The 24,471-nt window shown below is 36.6% G+C and overlaps 2 protein-coding genes, 1 long non-coding RNA gene and 1 pseudogene across 6 annotated transcripts; 1 reads left to right on the top strand and 3 right to left on the bottom strand.

The window, feature by feature from the left end:
* Positions 1-393: 393 nt before the first annotated feature.
* Positions 394-4,539, bottom strand: LOC103945920 (putative disease resistance protein RGA3). Of its 2 annotated transcripts, XM_048588654.1 has the most exons (4): positions 3,976-4,539; positions 843-3,672; positions 684-712; positions 394-594 (listed from the first exon to the last, which is right to left on the bottom strand). In XM_048588654.1, the coding sequence occupies exons 1-2, from the start codon at positions 4,279-4,281 to the stop codon at positions 850-852; spliced, it is 3,129 nt and encodes a 1,042-aa protein (XP_048444611.1). In that variant the 5' UTR covers positions 4,282-4,539; the 3' UTR covers positions 394-594; positions 684-712; positions 843-849. The 2 variants fall into 2 exon arrangements, with proteins under 2 accessions (XP_048444611.1, XP_048444610.1); XM_048588653.1 differs by having other exon boundaries at positions 394-712.
* A 4,004-nt stretch (positions 4,540-8,543) lies between these two features.
* LOC103940869 lies at positions 8,544-12,589 on the bottom strand (annotated as a pseudogene).
* Positions 12,590-14,364: 1,775 nt separating this feature from the next.
* LOC125479411 lies at positions 14,365-20,508 on the top strand. 2 transcript variants are annotated; one of them, XR_007259972.1, is made up of 8 exons: positions 14,365-14,822; positions 14,942-15,019; positions 15,385-16,246; positions 16,554-16,892; positions 17,582-18,086; positions 18,638-18,842; positions 18,929-18,989; positions 19,614-20,508. It is a non-coding gene; the product is annotated as an uncharacterized LOC125479411 (long non-coding RNA). The 2 variants fall into 2 exon arrangements; XR_007259971.1 differs by lacking the exon at positions 19,614-20,508 and having other exon boundaries at positions 18,929-19,173.
* LOC103945904 (disease resistance protein RGA2-like) lies at positions 20,248-24,244 on the bottom strand. Of its 2 annotated transcripts, none has more exons than XM_048588652.1 (4): positions 23,831-24,244; positions 20,696-23,525; positions 20,537-20,565; positions 20,248-20,458 (listed from the first exon to the last, which is right to left on the bottom strand). In XM_048588652.1, the coding sequence occupies exons 1-2, from the start codon at positions 24,131-24,133 to the stop codon at positions 20,697-20,699; spliced, it is 3,132 nt and encodes a 1,043-aa protein (XP_048444609.1). In that variant the 5' UTR covers positions 24,134-24,244; the 3' UTR covers positions 20,248-20,458; positions 20,537-20,565; position 20,696. The 2 variants fall into 2 exon arrangements, with proteins under 2 accessions (XP_048444609.1, XP_048444608.1); XM_048588651.1 differs by having other exon boundaries at positions 20,248-20,446; positions 23,831-24,243.
* Positions 24,245-24,471: the final 227 nt, after the last annotated feature.

Genomic DNA, 24,471 nt, shown 5'->3' on the forward strand with positions numbered 1-24,471 from the left:
TACTAAGGAAATCAAGGAAAAGAAAACAAAGAAACTAACTAGGAGTTGTCTGAGTTGTTTATAGAAACTAACAAAGAAACAACAAATATTTTTGCTTTTGTAATGGCTGTCATGAATTTCCTTTTGACTAAACAAAACATAATTAGTTTATTTGCTTTACTGAGAATGTAGCGTTTTTTGTGATTAGTTTCGGGTTTTGGAGCAGATTTTTGTGTCCCGAGCCATATCCAAAGTTGATTTTGGACTTTCTTCGATCTTAGAATATTTGGTTACTTTAGTGCATTGACAATTAATAGACGTAATTTTTTTTTTTATCATTGTTTGTGTATAATTATGCAACTTGTATGTTATAACGTAACAAAGGTGATTTTGCTTCCAATACATCAACAAATATTAAAAAGAAATATTTAAAGAGGGCTGGAACCCAGTCGAAGCTGGGAGGCTAGGCCCTCACGCCCATATTATATTATTTAAAGAAAAAACATACAACGAGGGAACATAGTACTTAAAACCCCGACGATCAAAAGTAATATCATATACAACCACTTCAAGCAATCAACATGGCCCTTACATATTGAATCAAAAAGGTTGACACTGCATACAAGACTAGATAATTGAAAAGAAGGAAATTAAAGAGAAATTTAAAAAAGAAAAATTGAATTTAGTGGGTAATGAATGCATACCGAAATCATTGATCCACATGTTTTGCCATCTGGAAAGAAAAATAAAATGCTGGTGATGATGTATGAAGAATAAAAATAAGAAACAAGGTCGGCGTTTTAATAATTCATAGCTTATACTGAATTAGGCAAGTGTAAATTTAAAGAAGTTAGAAGATGCACCTTAAGATTAAACAGTTTCAATGGATTGGATGTGAACAATCTTAAACCAGTCTTCACCTGTTTCTTTCTTGCATCTTTCGCTTAACATGGGGCACCGCCAAATTTCCAATCTATTTAAACAGGGGAGTCCACGAATCCCTTCTGGCAGTGATGCCAAATTAGAGCAATAAATAATTTGAAGATGCTGCAGTGACGTGAGATTGCTTATTTCTTCTGGCAGTGATGCCAAATCCTCAATTTCATTGAGTGTCAGATGTGTTAATTTGGAGAGAGGAAGGGATGAAGAAGAGGCAGAAACATCAACACCAACATCATGTGTAATATCAGATGCTCCTCTAACAAACAAGGAATCAACAACCTTCCAGCTGGAACTCGTAAGTTCTATACTCTCCACATTTGGATACAGAGGCATGGAAGTTAGATTAGGACAATTCCTGATGATCAATGTAGAAAGACGAGGAAAAGAAGGCAACGACAGATTTTCCGTTGATGAAGAAGAAGCAGCATTGTTATGAGTGTGGGCCCTCCACCATCCCTTCAGAACAGGGCAACCAAGTATGTGGAGCTCTTCCAGAGAGGGAAAGAATGAGATCCTCATCATCTCATCACTCATACTATTACTGCTCTCATTCTCTGATATGTACTCCAACTTCTCCAACTCAACCATTGTAAGAGACTTAAGGGAAGGCAAATGATCCAAGGGCGGAAGACGTTGGCATCTCTCACAAAACCACAATTTGAGATTAACAATATTTATGAGAGAAGAAAACCAACTCGCAAACCTCACACCTCTATAGCGATCCACTTGCAACTGCTTTAGATTAGAATGGGGTTGCAATACTTCCATTGACTTTATAATATCCTCCTCATCAACCGCGCTTATATCTTCTCCCTGTTTCCACCTCAAATCCAACGAACAAAGATGCTGTTTGTCCTTGAGAGGTGTACCTACATTTGATTCTGACACCACATCTTTCTCGTGCCTCAAATTCCTTATGGCTAACTTTCCCCTTAATTCCTTAAGGGTCCCCAGCTCAGCAAGACCAGCACTACCGCCCCTCCCCAAACAATTGCTTTCGCTCAAAACAAATCTATTCAATGTACGAACACCATTCAATTCACCAATTCCACGTGGCATTTCCCTCAACACCACACAGCGTTCCAAGATGAGATGCCTCAAGTTGATCATTTTTTTAATGTCTCTAGGCAATTCCACAAGATCTTCACAATTAGTCAGATCTAGTGTTTCCAAATTCGAAAGTCCAACTATCCAATCTGGAAGTCTCTCCATGGGATTCCCACTAAGATCAAGATATCTCAAATGTTTCATTTTTTTAAGACATTTAGGTACTTTTTTAATTCCCATTTCATTGAGACTCAACATACGCAATAACTTAAAATTTGAAACAATTGTAGTATAAAATGCATTACGTGAGGAACTTTGGTCATCACTCCAACTTTGTTGAAGAAAAAGAAAGGTTCGTATCTTGCTTGCTTTTAGCAAGGATGTTGGCACTTCCCATTTCGACAAATCAATATCAAAATTGAAAGATACATGACGAAGCTTTTCATGAAAATTCTTTTGGTTTGGCTCAACTACAGTGCTTCTAACCCCCGACACAGAGATTGCAAGTTCATTCATGAGATCATGCATTTTACAACTTTCTATTACACCAAACTCATTTGTTTTTTCTTCTTGAAAAAACGATCTGCACAACAATTCCCTATAATATTCAAACGCAACATCCTCCAAACAGTCGTTTTCGTCGAATGACTTGATGAACCCTTGTGCCACCCAAAGTCTAATCAATCTTGGTACAGAGATATCATAATCAGGTGGGAACAAGCTACAATAAGCAAAACAATGCTTCAAATGTGTTGGGAGCACATCATAACTTAGTTTGAGTGTTGGTAAAATATCATCTTCTTTTTGACTTATTTTTGAAAGTTTCCTTTCTTTGAAATTAAACCATTCTATTTCATGATGTTTTTTGCGCAACATCCCACCTATCGTCCTTATAGCGAGTGGAACTCCCTGACATTTTCTTACAACCTCCATCCCAACTGCCTTAATTGTTGAATTCTCTGGTTCTTTTCCATCTTGGAAAGTCATTTTCTTAAATAAAGACCAACTTTGCACTTCATTCAAACCCCTTAAGTTGTACAGTTTAGTTGTGTGTGATGCCATCGCAACGGTTTCTGTACGAGTGGTTATTAATATTCTACTACCTTCTCCACCACCTTTTAACAAGTCCATCATGCTAAGCCACTTCTGTGGTTCCTCATTCCACACATCATCCAACACAAGCAGGTATTTCTTCCCATTTACTTTTTTTCTAAGATCAATTTGCAGCTGATCCATATCAAGCTGGTTCACCTTATCACGCTGCTTCTTATCAAGCTCGTCAGCTTTTAGGATTTTCTTGGCCAATATATCCAACTCAAATATATTAGAGACACACATCCATATTTTCAACTCAAAATGCTTGTGAATCACCTCATCATTGAATATGAGTTGGGCAAGGGCACTTTTCCCCAATCCTCCAATTCCAACTATGGAAATGGTTGACACATTCTCAGTTGAGATGGGATCCAACAAAAGTTGGATAATTGCCATTTTATCTTCATCTCTCCCTATAATATTATCCTTAGGGACAAATGAGTGAGTGATCCTCTCTCTCAATATAAATCTTGTATCTTCACGATTATTGTTTAAGCCACTGGGTCTACGAGACGCAACCTCACTAAGCCTCTTGTTAATATCTTTTATCTTATGACTCATCTCTAACCCAAAAACAAGTTGATTTGAGCTAGAAAAGAAAAGACGCACCTGTAAGAGTTTGAGTAGACACAATCATTATTTCAATAGAATTGTATTAATAAGTTATAGAGTTTTGTAACGGTAAGTTATATGAAACATTCAAAACAATAATGGAGAAGATTTATTGCAGCTAATTATGAGTTATTGAGAGACCTATTGTACTCCTAATAGGTGAATATCAATGGGCTTACGTGACTATAAAAATGTTCTCCGAGATGGAACCTCTCGAATCCTCTCGGTAATATCTTTGATCTAATGACTCATCTTTTGCCAGAAAGCAAGTTGATTTGATCTAAAGAAAAAGAGGCATACCTTATTTGACAGCTTAGTATTGCCACGCATCACTTGTCTCCGCTGAAATTGAGTATTAAACTCATCCAGCACGTCATCGGCTTCATAAACTGCATCTTCTACGCTTTGGAGCCACAGTTTGACTTCATTGTTGTTGGCTTGCTTTTGCTCAGCGTCAAGAAGAACAGCTTGGAATCCGGCAACTGTCTCCTTGAGCTTGTTGAGCTCATCTTGGACACCCCAAATCGATCCAATCTGTTGGAAAGCACGGCTGCCAAGCCTTACAACGATCCGTTCTGCAATATTGAAGAGAACTCCTTCTGCCATTTCTTGTATTCAGGACAAGCAAAAACCCAGGTGAAGTGAATTAAAGTAGAAGATTGTAACTAAGAATATAGTTTTGCACAGTGAAAGATGGCTTCTCCTGCTAGTCTTGATATGCCCATCTCTCATTCAATGTATAAAATAAAAACAAAGACCTAATAATGGTCAATCCGATTATGCGTTAGTGAGAACATGGTCAATATGGTATAGCTGGCCTTAATAATTGAAAGTTGAATATGGTTTTCCTCTACTTTTGTGCCCTGTAAGCTAGTAAAGTATTGGCTAGTGCCCTACTAAAGCTTTGTGATGTGTTTTTAATTTGATTTCCAACACATGTTCCCTCACCCACCACTCCCTGGGCCCACGCGCTATTATAACCCGCCATTATTTGTAAACCCATAGATAGACGTGTCTACACACAGCACTTCCAAACAGAAGCAACCAGTCCAATTTTATTTGTATCTTCAGTACGAATTTATACACCAAACGTTGCACTTTTCTGACGCCTTCTTTCAGCTGAGAAAATTAGATCTCCTTCAATTTTTAGTTTCAAAAAATGAGGGTTGAGAAAAGAAATAATAATAATAATAATAATAATAATGCAACTATTTTATCGCGTGTCTTCATCTCATAAGGTATATGAGATGAAAGACGAAGGTTATTTTGATGTAAGTTTGAATACTGCTATTGTTTTGATGTAAGCTTGAATAATGCTAAAACTATGCAATTGTTAGAAGATTACCAATGAAACAACATTATACGTTAAGGCTTCATTTGACAAGTCGTATAGCGAACCGGACAAGATAAATAGTTCGGACCCTAAGTGTTTAGTTTAATTTTACACTAAATAGTACCCGAATTAATTAAACTGGGTCCACATCTTTATATAGTATACACCTACTAAATTATCCAACTCAAAACCTCTGTATTATTAGTTGGTAGGAAAACCACGCTGTGTTCTCCTGCTCTCTCTTGTAGCGTCCCTCTCTCTCGCATCGTGCACAAGAGTCAATCTCGTTGCGGTTGTTCAACTATCGTCTTCATCAAGATTTCTTCTTCTTCTTCTTCTTCTTCTTCTTCTTTCTGTTCCGCTCAAAAAATTTGATGAAGTTACGGTTCCTTCCAAAATTAAGGTTTTGAATCGCAAAATTAAAATTGTGTGAAATTAATTAGGGTTGGACAAAATTTAAATTTTGTGAAATTCATTTGGGTTGGAAGATCAAGTTTCTTGGCTCATTTTTGCGGTTGCGACAACCTACCACGATGTAAATTCAATTAATCGATTTCCTTGAGAGGATCTGAAACCCGACAACCTACAAGTCGTCCTTTCGTCGGAATCTGGAGTGGATCTCACCGTCTGTACGTGATTCCGCACCTTCATGGTGCGTCGATTTGCCATGAATCCACACCCATAACTTTTTTGGGTTGTGCGCAGAATATCAATGACGACGAATTGTTTGTAGAAGATTAATTATTCTATCGATTTTTTTCCTTTCTTTTTTTCATTTTATTTACAATTTTTTACATTGTCTTTCATAAAATAAAATGCATTATTGTATAATCGGTTTTTAGTTCGATTCTACACCAAACGTTCGACTAATTTAATCAGTATTATTTGATATACAAATTATCATATCTGATTGAAATAGTTAATACGGTCTGAGCTGTCAAATGAGATCTAAAAGTAAAAGGGATGATAAGATATCATAATGTATTTATGTTGATGATATAATGCTAATAGACTAAACAAAGTCATAAACAGGGGTCCATTTGGAATGAGGAAATTTCAAACCCCAATCCATTATGATTAGTATTATTATTATTATTGTTATTATTATTATTATTATTATTATTATTATTTGAATAATTGATATTATTTACACTAAGAAAGTGAGAGAGTAAACTAAGTCTTACAATAAACTATTAATAATATCGTTCAAATTTGTCTTTACCAAGAATCGAACCTAATAACTATCACTTACAAATCTAGAAGAATATCACTAGATAGTAATACTAAATGGCTCATCAATCTAATATTTTTATGATTTCATATAATATAACATGCTTATTTATATGGAATAACAAATAATAATTAGAACCATTCTGATTCTTGAGTTTCACGCGTTTATTGAAAAATATCCACATAAACAAAAACACAAGAAGTACTTCAAAGAAACAAATTGACTCTTTTTACACACCATCTAACATATTATAGTAGTCACGGAAAATTCACAATCGAAAACTCAGTAAACAAAGTGAAAATAAGATAAACTCTTGTCTAACAGTCACTAGCAGTGCCAATGCGGGGGCATTGGCATCCCTTGACCCCAATAGGGTTGTAAATTTATCATTTTGAAAAATTTTCCAACCCCTATAACTGCGTTATAGCAACCGATGAAATATTATATATCAGTAGCTCTATAGAAAATTCATAATTTTTCATCAGTCTATTCCAAATTTCATTGGGCGTTGGATATAATTTTCCGACTCCTTCTGTCATGTCTTGTATTCAGGACAAGTAAAATCCAAGTGAAGTGAAATAAAATAGAAGGTTGTAATTAAGTGTGTAGTGAAAAGTGGCTCCTCCTTCTAGTCTATACAAGCACCAAAAATTGGGAGCGAGAAAGGGTGAGTTCAAGAGGAGAATAAGAGAGATCTGTGAGAAAGCAGCAAAATACAAAGAGAAAAATCGAGAAGACGGACGAAAGAGAGCATATAGATGGCTGACACACGGACTGAAGGGACAAAACAGTCACTGAACTGCACAAAAGGGCAAGCAGCAAGGGAAACCAAGAAAAAAGCCAGGGCAAAACCGTCCCCCCACTGCTCATCCACAGTGTTCAACCCCTATGGGTTTTAGTATATATGATATGCCCATCACTCATCCAGCCACTCACACATATTCAATGTATATACTAAAAACAAAGACCTAATAATAATGGTCAATATGTTACGCTGCCCTTAATAATTAAAAGTTGATTTTTAATGCCAGCTGGGTCCTTCACAAAGTATAGCCATTTGTTCCTGTCCTTTTCTTTTCCTCTACTTTTGTGCCCTAGTAGCTAGTAAAGTATTAGCTAGTGCTCTACTGAAGCTTGTGTTGTGTCTTTAATTTGATTTCCAACGCATGTTCTCTCACCAACCACTCCCTGGGCCCACGCGCTATTATAACCCGCATCATTTGTACACCCACAGCTGGACGTTTCCACACCCACCACTTCCAAATGGAAGCAACCAGTCCAATTTTGTTTGTATCTTCGGTACAAATTTATACATTGTGAAAATTAGATCTCCTTCAATTTCTAGTTTCAAAAAGAAGGGTAGAAAAAAAAAACAAATAATAATAATGCAACTATTTTGCCAAGTATCTACATCTCATAAGACATAAAATTGATTTGGTGTAAGTTTGAATATTGCTAAAATTATGTAACCGTTAGAAGATTACCAAGATCTTTCATACAGATACGACCCTTCAGAGGAGCCATCCCGAAGAGCTGAGAGATGGCATCCTCTTCAATCTCAATCAGCTTCTCTTTTCCTTTGTCCTTGGCTACTGGGGGGTTGACGTTCAGGTAGTGTCTTCCATTTTCTGAGTTGCATCTGATCTACCACCTTAGGCTTTTTTTCTTTTTTATTTTTATTTTTTTTGCTTGTAGTTTTGGTTGAGTCAATGGTTGTTAATATGATCAAACTTATATTATGTGGTTTAGTTAGTTAGTCTTGCCTAATTTTATCCAAATACGGAGCGCACTACTTGAAGATGAACTTAAAAATTATATCCATGACATGCGTTTGCATAATGAAATTTCTGTGTTGAAGGGAATTAGTAGTCTTGCACAAAAGTTGGTGGAGACAAACAGGGATAGGCAATATCCCTCCTGCTAATAAAATCAACAAAAATTTTACCTATTGTGACTGCTTCTGTTGAAAGAGCTTTTCCGGAGATGATTATTGTGAATAATCCACATCATAACAGGACAAGTGATGAATGATTAAATGATAGTTTGATTGTATACATTGAGAATGATGTATTTGATGTTATTGATAATGTTATTGTGATACAATGTTTTCAAAATATGAGAACACATTGTGGGTAATCGTAAATGAAAGCATGATCGATTTTTTGACCCCATCATTGTAAATTCCTGACCCTACCACTGCTAATAGTTTAGACCACTAAATTTGATCACTGTATCTTCGTTCCCGGCTAAAACTACTTGCATCTAAATGTTGGAACTTGTGAGGGACCATTATCCCACATCCCCCATAACCATGCACCAATCCCTCTACATAAGTGAGTTCCCTCACTTAATGTTTGAAAGGAATTGGTGTCGGTGAGCCTACAAACTTTTCGCTGGTCCATACTAAGAGCATTTTCATTTTCCACGGCAATCCAAAATAGCAGGCCAAAGTGAATGAAGATTCAAACTTGTTGGGATGCAGTAATACTCCAAAATAAGCCTACAAACCCAACTTTCTAGTATCTAATGATGAATAGCACAACCGCTGAACACGTGAAATTAGAGGACTTTCTTGTGATAGCAGCATACTTACAATGCTGCATTGTCCAATGACTTCTACACAACGCTTGAGCTTTAAAAAAATGCTGCCATGTTAAGGTGGCATGGATTTTCAACAGCCAATGCCATGCCCCTGTACTTCCCAAACAACTGGAACAAGAAGTCGTCACCTATACATGCTATAGCCTAAGAAAACCCACCAGAATCATGTCAGAAAGGAAATATAAAAATGCTCATCAGCCATAAATAAAAAATGTAAGAATTACAAGTGCGTAACCATTTCATACAGTTGCATTGCCTCCTCTAGTTTTTCCTCTTTAAATAAAGCATTTCCATCCATCTTTCTTCTATCTGCTGCTCAAATCCTTTCCTCCACAGTCATGTCACTACGAGCTTTCCTCTATGAAAGGCAGAACCCATAAATATACATGTTACTATATTACCGAGCAAACCCCTGGAAAAGAGATTCTGAAACTTCAATTGGTAACTACTTGGGAAGACATTTGAAGGCAAGTGGGCAACTTACTTCTTTGGTTTCGTCAAATCCAATAATATCTGTCAATGGTGGAACATTCGGAAAAGAAAAGCTCCCTTCTTTCCCATACCCTAACTCCCAGCCTACATGTAACAGAGCACGCTCTCCAGACTTCCTGCTGGACACCGCAATAGCCAAGCCAGTCATTTCCTTTTTCTCTGTTGCAGTAACAAAAATATACTACTAATAAGAAGTCCATTGCATTTATACCACTACATAATGCTTAAATTTTTATGGACCCAAATCATCTGGAATGATAAGTTATTACAGAGAATAAAAGCAATAAAGAAATCACAAACTAATTGCAGACTAAACAAGGAACATGCCAGAACTCGTTTGCATATACTCTGTATATATAAATATAAAAAGTAACAGATTACTCGGCAATGCTAATACATTTTCCTAAAATCATTTCAAGTAGTCGTTGTTCATTCCATGTGCCTTCAAACTTGTGTCTTGTGCTTTCAGTCCATACCCTGTAGTGCACTATCATGCATATGCCAACCACTCAGTGATTGAAAGAACCAGAGTAAAAATTCACTGCAAGACCATTCTACATGTATCTTCTTAGGCATCCCTTTTATAAATTTTAATGCATGAACAATTAATTCTCCTATACGAATAGTACATCCACAACTCTGTGAACGTTGATGTTGTGTTTGTCTGTTTGCAAGTCAGAAGCTCATTCATGTCTTACTCCTATATTAACATATACATGCACACATAACAATTATTGGGTTTTGAACTAATGCACACATCAAAGCACTACCAAAAAGGAAACCACTTCACGCTTACAGAATCAATTTGAAAACTTGGATGGTATTTGACAAGGCTCACATGGATTGTACTACCCTATAGGAATTATAGTGCCCCATAATATATGGGAACGACCCTATAGGAATTATAATTCACTCATGCACAGAGGGGAAAAACAATCTTCTTCTTTCCCCTGCACATTATACAGGGACTACATAGCTGCCATCCCCACTTATACTACATGAGTTTTGGAACACAGGATTTCTGAGTTACTCAACATAAAAAAGCATGGAGGAATGATGAATCGGTGCACTGGAAGCAGTAGTCATAGTATCCAACTATTGCATTCCTTCTCGGTACACATATTATTTCCAAAATCTTATCAATTCGTAAATAAAAACAGTAAGTTTCCGGCTTGATAATGACCTAATGATGAATTGTCCTTGAAGAAACTAAGTAGAAACGGGTAAGAAAACATCTTCATGTGTTCATTTAGTCCAACTCGATCACTCGAAAACACACTTATGAGTTATTTGAAGCTAACAAGCTACTAAAAGTGGAAGATTTGACATATATTTGCTTTTACAGAAACCGAGTGGTGGCCTTTACTGCTCAGCCTGCTCCAGATCCCAGAACCATCCTCCATTACTTCTAACTTGTATAATCCAATGAGCCTTCTCAAAATTCTGCAAATACCCCAATCAAAGACTCAAAATTTAATGCAATTGCATTCGAATTCCAAACCAAAAATTAGGAAGGGTTTCGTTTTCCTTGGAATTTTCTCAGGAAACAAACAGAACACGGAAAATAGAAAAAGGAAAAAGCGGGACTTACTTGTATGATGAGATACAGACGAGAGAGACATCAACTTAATTAATTAATTATCTGTTGTGCCCAAAAGACCTTTGCCCACGCTCTTCCTGCACTGTCCTTGTGACACCTATCTTTTTACTTAACATAGAAGATTGGCTGTTTTGAACTGGGCCGATTTATTATCCTAAAACCACTTAATGTATAATTGTATATTTTTATAATTAAAATAGTATATTTTTTTTTAATTTTATTAAAAGATAATTTTTTTAAGAAGCTATTTCAAATCGTAAATTGTTTATGCTTCTAAATAGATGAAATAAATAAATGTTGTGAGTATTAAGGAACACATTTATGATGATTGTTTATTCATTTGACACATTTCGACATAAATGGAGGCATCATATGCCCAATGGGGGCAGCTGTCCCTACTCAACTTTTTTCGTCCTGAACAATGCTCCAACTAATATGTATACTCAGAAATAAAGTCTCAGTAAAAACACTCAACTCAAAATACTCTCCTGCGTTCCATACTTTTCTTACCCTCTCACCCTTCTGATCATGTAATTTTTTCATTAGCTAATAATTTACAATTTTACTATTCCAACACCAATTATCCAACATCATGTTGTTTGACAATAAGTTGTCCCCACTAGAATAATATTCGATGTGTTATAAGGTAAGAAATCTTATCTAAAGTAGTTTGTGTGTGACGTAAAGTACTGTTAATTGTGATGTAGAGAAAATTCCTCATTCTCTTATATAAGGGACAAAAGAGAACATGTCTTATCTCCAAATAGTTTTAGGGGAGGTTCGGGAAATTTCCTCCTAGGCCTATAAGTATGTGTGCATTCTATGTTGAACGCATACTTGAATGGAAATAAGTTATTTGTATAAACTTCTCTTACTGAGTAAATATCCTTGTTTGAGTCATCCTTAATTTGTAACGATCCTAATTAGGGTAAACCCTTTAGTTTCTCTAGGTTCAAGCACAACACGAGCCTGAGCACCATCTGAGAACTCAACAAGGGACATTTGAGAGTGGGGTGTGAACCCATGTTCTCCCAACGACAAAAATACCCAATTTCCTCATGCTCCAACTTCTTCATTTTTGAACCAAAGGAGAACGCTAAGGCAGCAAGGATATTGCATATATCGACCTCAATCCTTTTGATAGAGAGCACCTGATAAGGGTGAAGCTTGGATTTACGGTGAAGAATTCCTACTCATGTGGCCAGCAGCTGTGGTGGTAGTCAAGTAGGATGTACTGCAGGGTTTATGTTGGTGTAGCTGCAGAACCAAGAATTGACGGTGCACCTTGAAATGGTTCTCTTGGAACTTTAAACAGAGCGTTGACTTTATGGTTCTCTCAGATCCCATACAGGCCAAAGGTCAAGGTTACTAGTGAACAACAGTGAGAAATCAACATGTAGATCAATAGTCAAGGCACCAAAAACTGTCGTCTTATTGCAGCAATTGGGATAGCTGCATCTTCTTCTGCCAGCATAGTTTCAAAGATAACTCCCCCTTTAGCACCAGCTTGGGCAATCTCAACTAGATAGGAATTTCCTTTCAAAGATGTTCCAACTGAAATCTTGATCGATTGAAGATGACAACAAACAACTAGAATTGAACCCATATACCTATGCCACGCTAATGCCCATATGATCATCATGTCTTCATCTGCCATTGTGAAAACCCAGCACACAGCTATCAAGAAGACCTCCCATATATAATAACAAGAAAGCCATCAGACCACGGAGGAGCGTGCTGCATTTTTCGTCCATGAAGCATTTGATTGCCAATTGTGTTTGTAAACAGGTACTCCAGAAAATATATAGTAGGAGATACGATAATTGTACTGCCAAGTATAAACTTTATAGCACAAGTGTAGCAATCGTAGACAACTAGACAAACTAATGTCATAGTACCAATCATATGTCTAGATAAAGTAAAAGTGGAAATTGCTTTAGTTAAGCCATTCATGAAAGTGGAGAAAATACCATTGGCCATTGGAGTTAGAATATTGTTCCAAATTGTAGAACAAATCATGGAACCTCTATCAGTAAATCTAGAAGTCTGTACTGCAGTTTGCTGCAGCCTGTCAATTTTATCAAAATTATGAAAATGGATTCCCCAGTCCTTACTGTCCAAATTAAAACCTAACGCGTTCAAAATCTTCATGTGCTGACAGATTTTCCCAAGCAGTATGTCAAAGAGCAATATATGAATAGAAATTGTTGTGTGTTGTATTTATCCAAAAAATTGCGGAGCACTAAAAACTGCTAGAATCAGTTGGGGATTAGTGGATTGAATGAAGTTCTTTCCTCTTCTATTAGACCATAGGTCAAGTTTTAGCCCCAAAATACCACAAAACCCAACTCCAATGGAGAGTTGGGCCAAAAAAAATTGGGAGCCACCAAGCCGAATGATAGCCGAAAGACAATCAAGCTAGGTATGTTGGGCCTGCCGAGCAGCCCAATTGTGGAGCCCAGCACCAACGCCTTTCTGGGTTCTTGACAGCTGAGTGGATGCATGCATCTCAAAAACCCACGAGAAAAATCATGCTTTTCTGTATAGACAAAAACATGGCTTGATTTGACCATATTTTACTTAATCAGAACACATAATTTGCAAAAACACGCATATTGTAGGTATTTTAATTGAAAAAGATGCAGAGCCCTTAGAAATACATAATTTGCAAAAACACGCATATTGTAGGTATCTATACCATATATTAAGAGAACACACCTTGTCAACTTTTTGCCACTTTGTTTTCAATTTTGCCCTCACTTTTGAGACACTCTTGAAAAAAAGGAGGGCAAAATAGTAATTTTGCATCTTCTGACAAAATGACAATCATATCCCTATTTTTCCTATTTTTCCCTTACTTTTGATACATAATATTTACATAAAGAGGGCAAAATGGTAATTATGTAATATTAAAAAAAAGATGCCCTTATTAAGAGATCCCATCATCATTGTCTCATGCTCTTTTTAAAAATTTTAAAAACTAATCACACTCCTTAATAAAAAAAAAACAAAAATGAAATTGTTCACACACAAAGTGTGTGCTTATACCCTAGTTTTAATTGAAAAAGATGCAGAGCCCTTAGAAATACATTATGTTTACATATTGTAAATCAGGACCCTTTTTTAAAAACATGAATTTTTACCATCTTGACTCATTTTACTCCATTTTTTCACATTATATCCACCTAAAAAATTATGTCTAAATAACCTTATTTTCACATGATATAAGTAGTAAATAAATTTAAAGAGTAAAATTAAAATTAATAAATTAGTAAATGATTATATTTAATCATTTCAATTGAAAATAGTATATAAATATAACATAGCTCTGTTCATTAAAAATTAATTTTTTTTATAACTCTAGAAAAAAAAATATACGTAACCCTTTTAATTAGAGATGACATTAAGGTCACAAATCAGTCTTGTTTGCCATCAAGTTCAATACACGGATTTCCTCATTTATCATACAATTCAAGAGCTTAAGATGTTTCGACCGATTAAAAAAAAATGAAAAAAAAGCCGTAAGATCTTTGACCACTCAGCTTTACGCCTTTCGTGCCTGAAGACGTAACTCTCTTGCAATAGCATTGTCTTGAGGTGCAAATTTGATTGCCTTTAGAAAGTCTTCCCGCGCAGCATCTGTCTAGGCCCCTGTTTGGTTTCGGAGAAAATCACAAGCTCAAATTTACTCGCACATTTTCTCAATTTTTGTGTTGGCATTGATAGTTTGCGGTGAAGGAGGTGATCGAGAAGGTTCTGGCTGGGCTGATACGGCCTCATTTAGTTATAGCTAAATATTGGAAGTGGGTTTGGATTGTATGACATTTCCAAATTTGTTTGTATTCTTGCTCATATAAACCCCTTAATCTTAATTAGTATATCTGAGCACGGTGAGTTATTTGTATGATTATTTATTTATTTTTATTTTTTTTGGGGTTTGTGGGTTTTAGAGATTTTTCGGTGAATGCATTGATTTTTGTATGATTTTTGATAGTGGGTTTTGATGCAGAACCTATTCGGTGATCAATCTGAAGAGGAAGAGGAATAGGGCGATTCCGAGCATGAGTCCAATCCACGGCCCAATTCTGTATGATCCTCTAATTTCAAGTTTCCCTTCTATTCTGATTCCAAAAGCATGTTTGTGAATGATTAGGGTTTCAATTTTTGCTTTAATCTTAGCCGAAGGAACATATCGGTTGTGGTGTTGTCGTTGCGGTGGATGATTTGGATGAAAGTATGTAATCTTGGGATTTTTGTTTTGTTGACTGGATTTCACCATGTCGGATTGGTTTTGCTTGCTTCTGATTGGTGAGGCTTATGTTATTGTTGATGGGTTTGGTTAACAGGGTTTTCATTCCTTTTCAGATTTGTTTCGGCACACATTTCTTGAAATTTGCAGGATACTATGGTGATATTTTCTATGATCTAATCAAATGAACTATTCAATGTCAGTACTTTGAGGGCTCCGACTGCAGCACACATCAGCAGCGATAGGGAGGAGAATTGGCACCAGTTGATGCAGACCTATTCGGTAATCAATGTGAAGAGGAAGAGGAAGAGGTGAATTCCGACGACGAGTCCAATCCCCAGCCCAAATCTTATGACCCTCTAATTTCAAGTTTCCTTTCTATTCTGATTTCAAAAGCATGTTTGAGAATGATCAGGGTTTCAATTTTTTCTTTAATCTTAGCTGAAGGAAGATATAGGTTGTGCTTTTGTTAATGGCGGTGGATGATTTGGATGAAAGTATGTATCTTGGGGATTTTTTTGCTTGCAGTTGTTTAGGCCTGGACTGAAGAAGTTTTGTGGAATGAGATTCTTATGAGTAGTCAATTTTAGTGGGATGTTGTTTCAATCTGGATAATGAATGATGTCGTTTTCCTATTCGGTCTGTCCTTTGATGTTGTAGCAGATCTGGAATTTTGTGAATTAAGAATGAAGTGCCACAATTGAAGACGAATAAAAACAAATTGCACATCATCTGATTAGAAATATAGAATTGGTTTTAAATTATTTTCTTGACTGTTTGGTTCTGATGTGCATTACCGATAAATCAAGAATTTGCAAGATATTTTTTATTGTTTTCTGTCTTAACTCTGCATTTACTCCTTTTAACGGTGGGTGTTGTCATTTTCTCTCCTTTTTCATATCTGTGTTGCCATTGACTGGGGATGCGGGTGATCCTGCTACCCTGTACGCCTCAGTACAGGGCTATAACAAGATTATCTATTGTGCTACTGCATGCTCTACCATCAGCGGAGACCTCTACAGGGTTGATCAAAGAGGGGTATACAATCTTACCAAAGCATTTCAGGTGTGATCCTTTTGCCATATCCTTGAAATACTCTTTTTTGACATTTAGTAATCTGTTTCGGTTTTGTGGAATGAGATACTTATGAGTAGTCAATTTTAGTGGGATTGTTGTTTCAATCTGGATAATGAATGATGTCGTTTCCTATTCGGTCCGTCCCTTGATGTTGTAGCAGTTTTGGAATTTTGTGAAATGTTCTTTATTAAGAATGAAGTGCCACAAATTGAAGACGAATAAAAAAAATTGCACATCTTCTGATTAGAAATATAGAATTGGTTATTTTCTTGACTGTTTGGTTCTGATGTGCCAGGCCTGCGGGAGCGGCGAGAGACCTTTCCACCATTGCAAAACTGGTGGGTGCATTCCAGCAAATCGTATTCCTCTTTTCTCTTTTGATCCACTTGCTCGGGAGGGCATATTCCGGTTACGGCTAGGAAGTTTGCCCATTCGACTGCAAAAAGAGGGAGAAGAAGCTTCGTAGTGGCATTCCTCCGACGAGCTACCGAACTCCTAACCAAATAATAAAGCCGATCTTGAGAAGGCTAGGTTTGGAACACTCTAGGAACTGAATCGCTAGAAAGATCTCTTCTTTCGTTTAAACCTAGTGGGCCCTAAACCTAAGCTTTGATCGCTGCCCTCCCCCCTTATTGTTAGTCCTCTTACCATACACCACTTCGAATGGTTACTTCCCCCTTACTTAACATAGGCTGATTCACATCGTTTTTATAGGCAAACTCTGTAGTTGGAAGAACTCTGATTGGAAATATAGAATTGGTTATTTTCTTGACTGTTTGGTTATTTTCTTGACTGTTGGTTCTGATGTGCTTAACTCTGCTTTTACTCCTTTAAACGGTGGTTGTTATCATTTTCTCTCTTTTTCATATCTGTCTTGCCATTGACTGGGGATATGTTTTCACCAGAGGAGGGTATTGAACTGTCAAAAAAGCTTTCACTTCCTTTGGGTCGAACCCTTGACCGGTATGCCATATTTGCATTCTCAAATGGAGCTACTAAGCTAAAAGCAGCTTTCCAAAATGAAATTCATGGTATTTTTCGTATTATTAATTACAAGATTTGGGTAATAAAATTCATGGTATCCTTCTTATTATTAATTACTTGGAATTTGAACACAAAATGAATTCATTTGATAGAAAATCATTGGCAACAGAAATTACCTGATGAATTTGCCACGCTGCTACGACATTCTAGCAACATTTCGTGAATTTGAGAAGCAAGCTGTGCAAGTTCAGTTGCATTCTGTTTACTTAATTTTCTGTGTTTTTTCTTTTCCAGTTTGGATTTAGGAGCTAAAATATTTTTCTTTTGCAATATTTGTAGGTGGATGATGCTATCTGGGCTGTTGAAGGTGCCACATTGAAAGCTGAGATGAGTGGAAAGAAGCTAATGCACTCACGGAACAACTTAAGCTCAAGCTTCAACTTCAGACATATCAAGTGGGGCTTTGCGAGGATGAGGAGGATAATGAAGTGGTTAAGCTGCCCCTACTTATTTAGTAACAAAGGCAGCTGCCCCTACTTATTTAGTAACAGAGGCATAAACAAAGGCAGCTGCCCCTACTTATTTAGTAACAGAGGATGAGGAGGATAATAAAGTGGTTAAGCTGGATACGGTGCATATGAGTATGAGTCAGAATTTTAAGAATAAAGTAAAACCGTCGCTGTAACACCGACGGATATGGTGGATTCAGCAGAAGATGGTCGGTGGACTGCCAGAGAATCCAGAGAAGTGGCACCGGGTGATGCAGAACCTTTTTGGTGATCAATCTGAAAAGCAAGAGGAAAAGGTCGATTCCGAGCACGAGTCCAATCCCCATCCCAATTCTGTATGATCCTCTAATTTCAAGTTTCCTTTCTATTCATATTCCAAAAGCATGTTTGGGAGTGATTAGGGTTTCAAATTTTGCTTTAATCTTAGCTGAAGGAAGATATAGGTTGTGGTTTTCTTAATGGCGGTGGATGATTTGGATGAAAGTATGTACCTTGGGGATTTTTTTGCTTGCAGTTGTTTAGGCCTGGACTGAAGAAGCTTTGTGGAATGAGATTCTTATGAGTAGTCAATTTTAGTGGGATTGTTGTTTCAATTTGGATAATGAATGATGCATTTTCCTATTCGGTCTGTCCTCTGATATAGCAAATCTGGAATTTTGTGAATTGTTCATTATTGAGAATGAAGTGCCACAAATTGAAGACGGATAAAAATAAAATAAAAATTGCACATCTTCTGATTAGAAATATAGAATTGGTTTGAAGTTATTTTCTTGACTGTTTGGTTCTGATGTGCTTTACCGATAAATCAAGGGTTTGCAAGATATTTTTTTTGTGCTTTTACTCCTTTAAATGGTGGGTGTTATCATTCTCTCTTTTTTCATTTTAGGACTATAAGAAGAAAATGGCGCAATTACGAGCAGGAAGGAGTAGCAAGAGCAAACTTATAATTGTAAAGTTCAAGACTCCGGAGTAAGTGGATGGATGGGAAGTTCGTCAGGGGGCTTACTTTCAGGATGTGGTTGCTTCTAAGTATGATGGAGGAATGGATGCCAAGTTCGAATTCACTTTCACCGGAGATGCTGTTTTCTCTGGTAAGAGAAAGACTAAAGTGGGGTTTTGAGGTTCTAAATGGAAACCAACTATAATTCCTTTTACTCTATTTCTTGCTGCATTGTAGGATATGTTTTCGCCAGACGAGGGTACTAAGCTAAAAGCAGCTTCCCAAAAACAAATTCATGGTATTTTTCTTATTATTAATTACAGATAGTATTTCTATGTTTTCCCTCTTTGTTTTAGAGATAATCAACTGTTATTAAGCTGTTTTCGTAGTGATTAGAACTTCCCTTAGAACTAATGAATCAAGTCATAGCGAGATAAGCCAATCGAAACAGCACAAATCTGAATGAAAACAGGTTCTGCTTTCTTAAGGTTTCAATTTTTTTAAAGTTTGGAGGCTTATGTCAATCTATAACAATTGTTCTAATCGTTGTATCTAAGCATGCATTATACATTCAATTGAGCAAATGACGCATGTGTGCCAACGAATTTCGAAGAGTTCGGCTGGGTTCTCTCTTTGATCTTTAATATGAAAGGGTGAGGCACCTGTTCGTTGAGTAATTGAGTCCCTTCTCCAAGTTTTTAGTAGACATTAGGTTGCTGTAATTTGCCTTTATGAGCACATCTGTGTTATAGAAAATATAAGCTGTCAAGTTCCCAAAATGTCTAAGGAGATATCATGTTTAACGAGTCACGAATTGTGATCAATTCAAATGCTTTTATGAGCGCAACCATGCCATATTTTGTTTTTGCAGAGGTTGTAATAATTTCCTTTGACTGATCTGTTAATAAGTTTGTTTTTGTAGATGCCAAAGAACTGCATGGAAGATTTCTATGTGAATGTCAAGGTCCGTACTTTTCCCTTTTTGGTTCTTGGCAATACAAGCATCTTCAGCTTTTTAAAAATAAACCTATCACATATTATAAGTATGAACTGGTGTGGGTTAATAATGGGTAGATGAATAAAAGGAAGGAAGAAAAATATTAGAAAACATTCGGTATGTTTGAAGAATTTGTTTTTACTTAGGGAGACCATTTGATTGCTAAGGAAATCGAGGAAAAGAAAACAAAGAAACTAACTAGGAGTTGTCTGAGTTGTTTATAGATACGGGACATAGAAAAAACAACAAATATTTTTGTTTTTGTAATGGCTGTCATGAATTTCCTTTTGACTAAACAAAACATAATTAGTTTATTTGCTTTACTGATTAGTTTTTTGTGATTAGTTTCGGGTTTAGGAGCAGATTTTTGTGTCCCGACCCATATCCAAAGTTGATTTTGGACTTTCTTCGATCTTAGAATATTTGGTTACTTTAGTGCATTGAGAATTAATAGACGTAATTTTTTTTATCATTGTTTGTGTATAATTATGCAACTTGTATGTTATAACGTGACAAAGGTGATTTTGCTTTCAATACATCAACAAATATTAAAAAGAAATATTTAAAGAGGGCTGGAACCCAGTCGAAGCTGGGGGGCTAGGCCCTCACGCCCATATTATATTATTTAAAGAAAAAACATACAATGAGGGGACATAGTACTTAAAACCCCGACATTCAAAAGTAAAATCATATACAACCACTTCAAGCAATCAAAATGGCCCTTACATATTGAATCCAAAAGGTTGACGCCCCATTCACTGCATATAAGATTATATAATTGAAAAGAAGGAAATTAAAGAGAAATTAAAAAAAAAAAAAATTGAATTTAGTGGGTAATGAATGCATACCAAAATCATTGATCCACATGGTATGCCATCTGGAAAGAAAAATAAACTGCTGGTGATGATGAATGAAGAATAAAAATAAGAGACGAGATCGGCATTTTAATATTTCTTAGCTTATACTGAATTAGGCAAGTGTAAATTTAAACAAGTTAGAAAACGCACCTTAAGATTCATCAATTTCAATGGATTGGATGTGAGCAATCTTAAACCAGTCCTCACCTGTTTCTTTCTTGCATCTTTCGCTTAACATGGGGCACCGCTGAATTTTCAATCTATTTAAACGGGGGAGTCCACGAATCCCTTCTGGCAGTGATGCCAAATTAGAGCAATTACTAATTGCAAGCTCCTGAATTGATGTGAGATTGCTTATTTCTTCTGGCAGTGATGCGAAATCCTCAATTCCATCGAGTGACAGATGTGTTAATTTGGAGAGATGAGGGGAAGAAGAAGAGGCAGAAACATCAACATCAACACCAACATCATGTGTAATATCAGATGCTCCTCTAACAAACAAGGAATCAACAACCTTCCAGCTGCTCCTTCTGAGATGTATTCTCTCCACATTTGGATACAGAGCCATGGAAGTTAGATTAGGACAATCCCTGATGATCAATGTAGAAAGACGAGGAAAAGAAGGCAACGACAGATTTTCCGTTGATGAAGAAGAAGAAGCACTGTTATGAGTGTGGGCCCTCCACCATCCCTTCAGAACAGGGCAATCCTCTATGGAGAGCTTTTCCAGGGAGGGAAAGAATGAGATCCTCATCATCTCATCACTCATACTATTACTGCTCTCATTCTCTGATATGTACTCCAACTTGTCGAACCCAACCAATGTAAGAGACTTAAGCTTCTCCAAATGATCCAAGGGCGGAAGACGTTGGCATCTGTTACATCCAATCAATTGGAGATTAACAATATTTATGAGAGAAGAAAACCAACTCGCAAACCTCACACCACCATAATGAAACACGGACAACTGCTTTAGATTAGAATGGGGTTGCAATACTTCCATTGACTTTATAATATCCTCCTCATCAACCGCGCTTATATCTTCTCCCTCTTTCCAGTATAAAGACAGAGAATGGAGATGGTGTTTGTCCTTGAGAGGTGTACCAACATTTGATTCTGACACCACATGCCTCAAATTCAATATGAGTAACTCTCCCCTTAATTCCTTAAGGGTCCCCAGCTCAGCAAGACCAGCACTACCGCCCCTCCCCAAACAATTGCTTTCGCTCAAAACAAATCTATTCAATGTACGAACACCATTCAATTCACCAATTCCACGTGGCATTCCACTCAACCGCCAGCAGTCTTCCAATATGAGATGCCTTAAGTTGATCATTTTTTTAATGTCTCTAGGCAATTCCACAAGACTCCGACACAAAGTGAGATCTAGTGTTTCCAAATTCGAAAGTCCAACCATCCAATCTGGAAGTCTCTTCATGTAACGATTACAACTAAGATCAATATATCTCAAATGTTTCATTTTTCTAAGACAATTAGGTAATGTTGTAATTCCTAATTCATTGAGAGTCAACATCCGTAATGACTTAAAATTTGAAACAATTGTAGTATAAAATGCATTACGTGAGGAACTTTGGTGATCATTCCAACGTTGTTGCCGAAGAAAAAGAAAGGTTCGTATCTTGCTTGCTTTTAGCAAGGATGTTGGCACTTCCCATTCCGACAAATCAATATTAAAATTGAAAGATACATGACAAAGCTTTTCATGAAAATTCTTTCTGCTCAGATCAACTACAGCGCTTCCAGCCCCCGACACTAAGATTGCGAGTTCATTCATGAGATCGTGCATTTTACAACTTATTATACCAAACTCATCTGTTTTTTCTTCTTGAAAAAACGATCTCTGCAACAACTCCCTATAATATTCATAGGCAACATCCTCCAAACCCTCGTTTTCATCAAATGATTTAATGAACCCTTGGGCCACCCAAAATCTAATCAATTGCTCTACAGAGATCTCATAATCAGGCGGGAACAAACTACAGTAAGCAAAACAATGCTTCAAATGTGATGGGAGCACATCATAACTCAGTTTAAGTGTTGGTAAAATGTCATTTTCTTTCTGATTTATTTTTGATAGTTTCTTTTCTTTGAAATTCAACCATTCTGTTTCTTGATCTTTGGTGCGCAACATCCCACCTATTGTCCTTATAGCGAGGGGAACTCCCTGACATTTTCTTGCAACCTCCACCCCAATTGCCTTAACTATTGAATTCTCCGGCTCTTTTCCATCTTTAAAAGCCATTTCCTTAAATAAAGACCAACTTTGCTCTTCATTCAAACCCCTTAAGGTGTATGGTTTAGCTGTGTCTGATATCGTTGTAACAATTTTACTACGAGTGGTTATTAGTATTCTACTACCTTTTCCACCACCCATTAACAAGTCCTTCAAGCTAAGCCACTTCTCTTGATCCTCATTCCACACATCATCCAATATAAGTAGGTACTTCTTCCCATCTACTTTTTTTCTAAGATGATTTTGCAGCTTATCCATATCAAGCTTATCCACCATCTCAAGCTGATGCTTATCAAGCTGGTCAAATTTTAGGATTTTCTTAGCCAGTATATCCAACTCAAATACATTAGAGACACATATCCATAATTTCAACTCAAAATGATTTTGAATCACCTCATCGTTGAATATGAGTTGGGCAAGTGCAGTTTTCCCCAATCCTCCAAATCCAACAATGGAAATGGTGGACACATTCTTAGTTGAGATGGGATCCAACAAAAGTTGGATAATTGCCTTTTTATCTTCATCTCTCCCTATAATATTTTCCTTAGGGACAAATGAGTGAGCGACCCTCTCTCTCAATATAAATCTTGTATCTTCACGATTATTGTTTAAGTCACTGGGTCTACGGGATGCAACCTCACTAAGCCTCTTGTTAATATCTTTTATCTTATGACTCATCTCTAACCCAAAAACAAGTTGATTTGAGCTAGAAAAGAAAAGGCGCACCTGTAAGAGTTTGAGTAGAAACAATCATTATTTCGATAGAACTGTATTAATAAGTTAATAGAGTTTTGTAACGGTAAGTTATACGAAACATTCAAAACAATAATGTAGGAGACTTGTTGTAGTTAAATATGAGTTATTCAGAGACCTATTGTACTCCTAATAGGTGATTATCAATAGGCTTACGTGACTTTAAAATTGTTCTACGAGGTGCAACCTTTAGAATCCTCTTGTTAATATCTTTTATCTAATGATTCATCTTTCACCATAAAGCAGGATGATTTGAGCTAAAAAAAAAAGAGGCATACCTTTGACAGCTTAGTATTGTCACGCATCACTTGTCTCCTCTGAACTTCAGTATTAAACTCATCCAGCACGTCATCGGCTTCATAAACTGCATCTTCTACGCTTTGGAGCCACAACTTGACTTCATTGTTGTTGGCTTGCTTTTGCTCAGCATCAAGGAGAACATCTTGGAATCCAGCAACGGTCTCCTTGAGCTTGTTGAGCTCATCTTGGACACCCCAAATCGATCCAATCTTTTGGAAAGCACAGTTTCCAAGCCTTACAATGATCCGTTCTGCAATGTTGAAGAGAACTCCTTCCGCCATTTCTTGTATTCAGGACAAGCAAAACACATGCAAGTGAAGTGAATTAAAGTAGAAACTTGTAAACGAGAATAGGGTTTTGCGTAGTGAACGATGGCTCGTCCCTGCTCGTCTTTACATATACCATTCCACTTTAATTAAAGAATAACTTGAATGGTTAACAGACTCATTCCCATTCCACTTTAATTAAACAATAACTTTTAATTAAAGAATAACTTGAATGGTTAACAGACTCATTCCCATTCCACTTTAATTAAAGAATAACTTGAATGCAGACTCATTCCCATTCCACTTTAATTAAAGAATAACTTTTAATTAAAGAATAACTTGAATGGTTAACA

This window comes from the organism of the source record quoted next, unplaced genomic scaffold (genome assembly GCF_019419815.1).
Source record: "Pyrus x bretschneideri cultivar Hongxiangsu unplaced genomic scaffold, Pyrus_bretschneideri_v1 Contig286, whole genome shotgun sequence".
NCBI classification, from domain to species: Eukaryota; Viridiplantae; Streptophyta; class Magnoliopsida; order Rosales; family Rosaceae; genus Pyrus; species Pyrus x bretschneideri.